The 10,000-nt window shown below is 36.0% G+C and overlaps 1 protein-coding gene across 4 annotated transcripts in view; it reads left to right on the forward strand.

Annotated features, from left to right (window-relative positions):
* LOC118439856 (irregular chiasm C-roughest protein) overlaps positions 1–10,000 on the forward strand; it is a 125,930-nt gene that overhangs the window by 84,513 nt on the left and 31,417 nt on the right. For all 4 annotated transcript variants that reach the window (XM_035862068.2, XM_085659368.1, XM_035862069.2 and 1 more), the window contains exon 2: positions 2,826–3,286. In XM_035862068.2, coding sequence (XP_035717961.1) covers positions 2,826–3,286 — 461 coding nt within the window. The remainder of the gene's footprint in view (positions 1–2,825; positions 3,287–10,000) is intronic.

Here is a 10,000-nt window from a genome sequence, read left to right on the forward strand (position 1 = left end):
TGCATTAATACAACCTATAGAGTGTTAGTAAAATATTCAACGTTATAAAGAACATTGAAAGCAACAAAAAAAAAAAAAAGAGAAGAAAAGAAAAGAAAAGAGAATAAAAAGAATAAGAGGAAGAAGAAGAAGAAGAAGTAAAAGAAGAAAGCTATTTATTTTTATCGATTACCAACATTTAACCTCAAACATTTTAGGAACATCCTATATTTATACATATTCTATATATATATATAAACCTGTATATATATATATATATATATATATATATATATATATACATATACAGATACAAGTGGTATTGCCATGGCACAAGCGCAATTATTATTACACTCGTTATTTCTTCATTCCATTCAAACCGTTCTACCAGCAGTCACTCGTCGAGGTTATTATCCTATTGAGCTTGTAAGAAACAGTCGGGAACGATGTCGTACGAGTATCTTACGACATCCTCCCTTTCTCTCTCTCTCTCTCTATCTCTCTTTCTCTCTCTCTCTTTCTCTCTCTCATTTTACTTGGGATCCAGCAACGAGACGGGACAAGCAAGAAGAAGGTCGGTTTACCGCTTTACCGTTGCAGCTTCCCTTCCAAGAAACGAGCTTCCGTCTAAGCTCATCGAACGAAACTCCTTGTCGAGTGAACGTGAGATCAAAGATGGCTAAAGAAAAAAAAAGGAGCATGTAAGTTCTTTGCTCTTTTGATTACTCCCACGTTTAAGATGGCTACTGTACGAAATAACAATGAAGGATCTTTGTGTTTTATCAAGCGTCTATGTATGTACGATAGAAATGAAAAGCTTTTGTGTTGTATAATCGTCGATTCGATCGATCATCTCATTTCTATTAGGAAAGATGTCGATCTAAGAAAAAGGAAAAGAGATAGATAAAGTGAGAGAGAGACAGAGAGAGAGAGAAGAAAGAGAGAAAAAAATCTTTCCCTTGACTACTCTCCAGTTATTAGATCGAGAACAGATATGAAGACAGATGAGGACTGATTTGAATATAAATGGGGGGAACGGAGGTTAATTGAGTGCCCAATGAAGAAATCAAGAAATTATTTCGTGACCAACAACGTCCTTTCTCTATCCCTTTCTACCTATCTTTTTCTACTTCTTGTTATCTCAATCTGTCTCTCTCTCTCTCTCTCTCTCTCTCTCTCTCTCTCTCTTTCGCTCTTTCGCTCTTTCTTTTTCTTCTTTTCCATTACGGACAAAAACGTTTCCATCCGGAAAATGTCGAGATCGGACGATAATAAGGGGAACGACTTTCGGAAAAAGGATCACTTTGGAAAGACTGTAATTATCTGGCGTAATTAGACGACAAATTCTCTGTTTTTTCTTCTTTATGGTGTCACCTTCCCTATTCACGTTTGTTTTTTTCCTCTTCTTATCATTATCTTTTCAATGTTCTTATTCCTATTTCACGGTGTGCTACCTTACAAGAAAGATTGAAATATAAAACTAGAAAAGTCGATTTCGAAATTGTACTCTTGAGATAACACGCTTGGAAATTTCTCCATTTCGTTTTCCTGTTTAGTATGAACATAGGAGAAGAAATAGGAGTGCCCTTTGAAATGCTACGAAGAGAGATAGGAAAGAAATGGAAGCGTCACGGGTGCGACTATGATCGATTGGATGTTGAATGAAAAACAACGACAAAAAAAAAGAAAAAAAAAAGAGAGAAAAAAAAAGAGAGAAAAAAAAAAGAGAAAAAAGAGAGAAAGAAGGGGGAAGAAAAAAACAATCAAGGAGGAATCGATATAAAACTGTTAGTTGAAACGAACGAACGATCGATTATTAGGATCGCAACTTTGTCCTTATGGCTTATTTGATGTAATAATCGAGGAATGAATAACGAAAGAGTTGCTCTTTGTGTAGACACTCTCATGGATATGCATATGTATTTGTATTCATGAACACATATATACACGTCCCGCCTCATATAAAGCAGTAACACCGAACGTAGTAATAAATTGCAAAACGGCAATACTTTTATCGTCCATTTTACGAGAGGTTCGCTCTTTTGGCCGTAACTTCGTTTTCGAATCCGACGGGACTATAAAGATAAATTAAGTATGGTTCGAAGGTAAATGGACGCAGGAAAGCGTCCAACGTTCTCGGCGAGGTCATTAAAAAAATTTAACTTGAAAAAAATGTACGTAAACGAATTTGAAAAAAAAAAGAAGAAAAAAAAAGAAGAAAGGTAAATAAATTTGTATATTAAAGGAGGGTACATTTATGTAATAAGAAAAAAAGGGGGAAAAGGAAAAGAAAAAGAAAAAGAAAACGAAAAAGAAAAAGAAAAGGAAAAAAAAAAAAAGAAGAAACCTGGAAAAAATGGAGCAATTTTGTAAGTTTAACAAAAGGAAACTTTAATAATCTTTTATGCTGTTTGTTCCTTTTTATAAAGAAATACTTTTGCACACAATTCATAAGCAATGAAAAACAGCCAGGCGTTCTTATTTAAATGTCTCGCTACCTGTTATAATGTAGTTGCATTTCATTCGTTTCTCTTGAATAGAGCCGAGAACTTGCCGAGAAACGTTTGACTTCTTCGCGATGATGAATTTTTAAAAAGTATTCCGTCTCAACAGGTTTGCTCGCCATTCCCATCGACATCTCTCTCTCTCTCTCTCCCTCTCTCTCTTTTTTCTTTCTAACATACACACACACACACACACACATACATACATACATACATACATACATACACAGACACATACACATGTATATGTACTTTCTTTGACTTTGCAAACGAGTCGAAGGACCGCTCGTTTTTCTTTTCGTATCGCTAACGCCTCATCGTTATTTTCCTTTTTGCTTTCAGCTCCAGGTCGAGGACAGGATCAAGAACGAGGTCGATCGTAATCTGCCTTACACTGTTACTAACAATGGAAGCGAGGAGCATAGAGGGTACGAACATGACAAACGCGTCCTCCTCCTCCTCCTCCTCCTCCTCTTCCTCCTCTTCGTCTTCGTCATCGTCCTCCTCCTCGTCCTCGTCGTCGTCGTCGTCGTCGTCATCATCCTCATCCTTGTCATCGTCGTCCTCCTCCTCGTCGGCTGTGTCGACGTTAAAGCCGATTACAACGACGGAAGTAGTTTATCAACGATTCGCCATCGAGCCAATGGATCAAACCGCGGTGGTCGGTAGTAGAGTAACACTTCCTTGCCGAGTTCTTGATCAAAAGGGACCGATTCAATGGACGAAGGACGATTTTGGACTTGGTGCTGTTAGGAATCTCACTGGATACGAACGTTACGCTATGATCGGTAGCGACGAAGAGGGTGAGTCTTTTGAGAATTCTATTTATCTTAACGAAAATTCTCTCTCTCTATCTCTCTCTCTCTCTTTATCGCTCTATTTCTCTTTCTCTCTCTATTCTATTTCTATTTGCTGATCCATTCTCTTGGCTCGCTTTCATTGACAGTCAGAAAAGCGAGAATAAAGAAAAATAAACTAGACGAGATCGCGAGGGACATCGTTAACATACTTTTATCGATTCTCCAGTCTGAATAATAGTTCGTTCTATATAGTAAGGGTAGAAGCTTTCGTAGTTACGTTCCCATTCTCTTTCTCGTATATCTCGCTCGAATGAAATTAATTACAAGTCCGCGGTAGCAGCGTTTCGTTTGCTCGTCAAAGAACGAACGATCTCGCGTTGGAAAAAGTAAACTTTTGTCACCCCTCTTTCTCTCTTTGTTTTTGTTTCTATCTTCCTCTTTTTCTCTCTTTCTCTCTCTCTCTCTCTCTCTCTCTCTCTCTCTCTCTCTCTCTCTCTATCTGTCTGTCTATCTATCTATCTATCTATCTATTTCTCTCTTTCTATCTTTCCATATCTGATTGTATGAGTCGTCTATGTATTTACCGATCGACGAACTCATTCCCTTCTTCTTTTAACCAACGAGAATACGATTTTATTAAAACTGTTCCCACTGCTTTTCGACGAACAACCGACCACTTGTCTTCACGGCGAAATTCAATTTCCTGCGGCGTGCCGTGGTCTCATTTCTCTTTCTCTCTCTCTCTCTCTCTCTCTCTCTCTCTCTCTCTCTCCCTCTTTCTTCCCACTTGCTCTCATTCTGTTCTTTCTTTTTTTCTTTCTTCACCGAAAGAATCCAATCGAAGTCATCGTGCGTGTCCTCGTCGCGGCGGAGCCGCAACAAAATATTTTATGTCGTTTACCATCGTTGTGCTCGTTTCGTAAGCCAATCGAATCTAGCACGATTCGTTGATACGATACTATACTTTCTTCTCTTTTTCTCCTTTTTTTATTTCTTCTTTTTTTTCTTTTTCTTTCGTCTTCTTCTTCTTGTATTTTTTTTTCTTCTTTTTTTTCCCCCCCTTTAAAACTTGATTGCCGAGCCAATTTCGTTTAAATCGTTACATACGTTATACTCTCGAAGGAACGTTTCGAATCGAAAAGTTATACGACAATGTTATATGCACATGTATCGATAATAAAAGAAGAGATGATTATGATCATATTTGATATTTCTACGTCGAATTATTGTGTTCGTTTTTCCCATGATAAAATAAGAAAAGTATTATTAGATCCTTGAAGATCAACCGTTTTCCATAATTTAGCAGTCTTAGAAATCGTTTCCTTTTACCTACCCTGATGTTCGTACAACGTCAAAATCTCAATTAATCTTATAAACTTTTCGTTGGAAGCGTACTTGCTATCGTTACTTAGCAAAGGACGCGAATTTTCGCTCGAACGACTCTTTGAATCGATTAAGAAGTCTTCAAGTTTTCAAATTCAACTTCTCTACGACGTTGTAAAAGCGAAACGATAAGTAAGCGTGTGTCGTTATCTTCGTCCAAGCATCTCGAATTGTTCGCGTGACACGTAGATAATTAACGAACACGTAATATCCATATTATATGATATATAGGTTAACGTCATTCGAATTCAGAGACAGCAACTGAGATAACTACGTAGCTAGATACTCCAGAGATTTCTACCGGGTCTAGGATTAAAAAGGATTATATGTCGAAATCGTTGAATTATGCGATCGGCCATTTTGAAATCAGAGAAACACGAAAATTTATATATGTAGATTTGCATGTATATAGTTATACAAGTATAACATCATTAATTATCTTTATATCGAATATTTTTAATTCTTGAATTCTTTTTAATCCAGGCACCATTTAGTTTCGAATTCCGTTGATACGTCGTATTAAACAAATGTTAATTATTTCGAGTGAAAAGAATGATCGTCGAATAAATTTTGTCTAAATTCTCTTTGACATAGATACGCTCACGCTTATTATATATGTTTGCATATGTAAAAAGGTTTTATCAAACTCTGACGTATAATTTCTTGAAATGATATACGACTCAGTTGACCCATAGAATTTCTTAGAAAATAAAAATTAGCCGTCATAGAGAGAAGGATATAAATCTGAATAAATAAAGATAAATTCGATACTATTGGATTTTTCTGTGAAAATATTTATACATTAAGTTTTTCTTTCTTTCTTTCTTTCTTTCTTTCTTTCTTTCTTTCTTTCTTTCTTTCTTTCTTTCTTTCTTTTTTGTTTCTCTTTTTTCTTTCTTTCTTTGTTTCTCTTTTTTCTTTCTTTCTTTCTTCTTTCTTCTTTTTTTTTTTTTTTACAAAAGTTAAATTTACTTAATTAAATTTTCTTCTTCTTAATTTATAAATCGATATAACTTTAAAGATAAATAGTTAATTTAATAAACGAAAATTAAAAATTGAAATAGATATTTTCGATATATTCCGAACGTTTAAATGAATAAATGTATTGCGCGCGTTCGAGATATGATATAATTCGCATATGATCGAGCCGCGTGATAGAACGAACGTTTAATGCTTCCGACTTACATTAATGCGTAACACAAGCTTCAAAATTTCGTGGCTTCCTTTGATATGCACTAACACGTGCATGTACAGTTTACGTAGTCCTCGATCGAAGTGATTGCTTGAATTGTAACTTAATTGCTTTCCAATTACGCGTAATTAACTGCGCTTTCCGCAGATAATTCTATATTTGACTCTGGCTTAAATGATATGTTATTCGGCAATGCGATCGGAACGACACGATAAAATTTCATTTCGGCATATAGGAAGGACGATTTTACATGCAGAATTATGACTTTAAATAGCATCAATCACGAGCAATTTGAAATTTAATCCAATTTGGTACGACTCCGTACCGAGCAATTGTACGATTTTTTCGTACCACGTTTTCATTAATTCGTCATTGAAAGAGTCGAAATGGTGGACAGAGTCAATTGGACTAATAAAAAATAAAAATAAAAATTCTCGTGGTTCACGAAGTTAAGATCTTTGACTAATGATAAAGTTTAACATCGTAAAGGTACATTAAAGTTTGCGTTCTATCGATAGGGAAGCTTTTGAAAGAGAGTAAATCCGTTTCACCACGCTAGAAACCACAACTAAGACATCGTAAGTGTTAACCAACCTTTGAACATTTACTATATCAAAATTTTCAAACTTTCCAAATTCTATGATTACGATTAATCAAAGAAAAAAGTGGTAACAATTTTTAAAGAAAATATCATCAAAGGAAAAAAGAAAAAACGTGAAACGTTCGATTCGTTCTATTTCCCAATAAAAGCTATGTAAAGAAGAAAAAGAATAGAAAGAGAGAGAGAAAGAGAGAGAGAGAGAGAGAGAGAGAGAGAGAGAAAGTGAGAGAGAGAAAAGAAAAGAGAGGATAGAGAGACATGCAGAGGTGGTAGCAGTAACGCTTTGCACAGTACTGCTCGTTGTAGAATATGTGCTACAGGCGATATCGGAGTTTTCGTCGATCGCACATGACTCGTCGTTTCTATTTGTTTTTCAGCTATTCCAGGCCGTGAGGATTAGCCTCGTGAGGCGATAGACCGATTCGATAGTATCCTATATCGATATTTTCTCTCTTTCTCTCTCTCTCTCTCTCTCTCTCTCTCTCTCTCTGTCTCTTTCTGGCACGTTTGCATCGTACAAATCGTATGGTGCAATCACACAGACTTATACAATATCAGACTGCTTTCGGAAATGATAAGGCTCAAATTTTTCGACGCCATTTTCAATTTGGTAAATAGTTATTTGTTTACTTACTAATAAATAAGATTTAGTTGGAATCTGTTAACGATATATCGATTTTATAATTATTATTATTGCTTGATCCACGTAGTTAATATATACGTATATATATTTATATATGTATGCATGTATATGTACATATATATATAAAAACATTGGCGGACGAAATAATATGGCCGATATATCAGTGAATTTGAATAACCTTCGAAACAACGTACGCAATGTTTAATCAATAGCATTAAATATCGGAGCTGGAAAGCCATCGATAATTTAACTGATAATTCGTGGCACAGTTCTCGATGTCCCCAGAACCAATGTTCCACATTATACTTCGTAGCTTTGAAATATTATTCCTATAGTTTTCCAACATCGTGCAAATGAGTTTCCAGAGCTCGGCAAAGTTCACAACGTTTTGTGCAACTTCGTAGGTGAATTCCAAATAGCATCGATACGAGAGAGAGAGAGAGAGAGAGAGAGAGAGAGAGAGAGAGAGAGAGAGAGAAGGGAGGGAGATAGAAACGTATGTACATATGTATGCATACGATTGGAGCAAATATTTGAGAACAAGTTACCACGTCGAGAGAACACTCGAAAAATGTCTACATGGTACGGTCAATCAGGAAAACGGTATCTATGAACGTTGAAATGAGTCAATAAAATATCTCGGGGATCTTTGATAATTACTCTTTAATTATACTTTAAAAATTTATCATGAACATTCAATCCAATCGATAAACGCAGTGTGAATTAACCGTGTATCAGAGTACATAAAAGCGTTAGAGAAATTTAGCAGAAAAAGCGTTTCACGCCGCAAGCTTGGTTGGCCATTTTACTTGCTTGCCGGAACGTCAACGAACATTTAATTTTCCATGATAGAAATTATATTCGACAACGTAATAGAGCGGTTACTCTCTCGTTCCATTCTCTTCTCATAGTTTAGAAATTGAAGAGGGAGAGAGAGAGAGAGAGAGAGAGAGAGAGCAAGAGAGATAAGAGGAAAGATGAAAAGAGGATAAATCGATGACTCTCGAGATCGTAAATCGTAAGATACTCGACGGACAATGCCGAGGAAATCGTATAAATTCGCATAAAAACACGGCACTCTTCCTTGCTTGAACGCTTTTTCGAATCTTTCGACTCATCATTTTTTCGCAACAATAGCGTTGTAAGCTTACAATATGGTTGAGATTAAATTTCTCTCTTGGTCTTGAGTTATATCGTCCATTTCTACGGGGTAGGTTCTCCGAACGGCTAGGTAAAAGGGCATCATCTCTAAAACGGTCAACCTAGCGACAAAGTTAAAGAAGAAAGGTATAAAGAATAGAAGATTAAAGAAAAATATATAGAAAAGAAAAATAGAAAGAGCTATTGTTATTATTATTTCTAGATATATCGTTTATATATATATATATATATCTAGAAAGTTGAAGAGAAATCTTATTACATATTATAATAATAAGCGCATTGATATAAAATAAATAAAATAGTAAGAAAGAAAAGATTCTTCTTTTATCACGGTTATTGCAATCAGACTTCTTTTAGATTAGAGAAAGGACAAAGAAGAAGAAGAAGAAGAAGAAGAAGAAGAAGTCCAGTAAAATAGAAGGAATCGCGGAATATAACTTCTTATTCTTCTGTTCTTCCTTTTTTTTTCTTCTTTGTTCTTCTTATCGCATCCAGCTTATAATAAGTATAATAAAGAATGGGAAAAGTACGAAGAGCAAATGAAAGAAATTGTTGAGAATGAAATTGTTCAATGTTAATAAATACAATATATAATATTAATACTATTATTATTATTATTAATATACTATGCGTGTCTTCGATGGATCTTAATCGACGCTTTCACACGTATATGCTTTGCTTGGTAGTCTTCAAAAGGATGACGATACCGTTGCCTTGGAAGGCTTGCCCGAACTTTAAATTAGTTCCGAAACATTTGGCGCACGCTTCGGTGGTTAATGGTTCTGCCATAGATCAATAGGACTACGGAGTGTGTGCAAGGAACGACCGAGTAAACGAGAGAGAGAGAGAGAGAGAAAGAGGGAGAGAGAGAGAGAGCGAATAGAGGATGTGCGGAGAGCGACTCACGAATCTTCCGTACCGCCAGCGAGCCGCAAGCGGGCCAATATTTCAGTATGCACGGATACTGCAGTAGCACTCACATCTATACATACGTACATACTCTCGCTTTTCGACCTCGGCCAAGATAGATCTTCTACGATTCTCCTCGCTTCGCCGTTTCCCGTGGACATAGATCTCACGTCTCTCTACCACCGAATTCTACAATAGTAATTGCAACAATCGTTTTATCAAGACTCGTTGGATATATTTATTATATTAACTTTTTTTTTCCTCTTTCTTTTTGTATTATTCTTTAATCATAAGAAAAGTTTATAAATTTCTCTCTCTCTCTCTCTCTCTCTCTCTCTCTCTCTCTCTCTCTCTCTCTCTTTCTCTTTCTTTTTCTCAAGCCTGTTTAATTAATTTGATAATGATAACAGATGCATTGTTTCGAAACTATCTCGAGAACGAGTAGCTTTTTAATTCCATGAGAGATCACCTTTCAACGATCTGTTCTAGAAAATGCATTTCGACAATAGATCGGACTGTGACTCTTCATCAAGCTCTCTGCTTCATTGTTTTTTTCCCTCTCTTTTTCTTCCAGTTTATTTCTTTTTTTCCTTTACTTCTTTTCTCTATCTCTCTCTCTCTCTCTCTCTCTCTTTCTCTTTCTCTTTTTCTCTCTCTCCCTCTTTCCTTTTTTTCTTTCGCCGTTATTACCGACGAGAACGTCGCGATGTCTACGATTCCTATATTACACCGTAAAAGGAGCAGCATCGCGGAAGAGCGATTTTTAATAGAGAGAGAAAAAGAGAAAGAAAGAGAGAGAGAAAGAGAGAGAAAGATACGCAACTCAGC

Source organism: Vespa mandarinia, chromosome 9 (assembly GCF_050613455.1).
Source record: "Vespa mandarinia isolate Hongniang chromosome 9, ASM5061345v1, whole genome shotgun sequence".
NCBI classification, from domain to species: domain Eukaryota; kingdom Metazoa; phylum Arthropoda; class Insecta; order Hymenoptera; family Vespidae; genus Vespa; species Vespa mandarinia.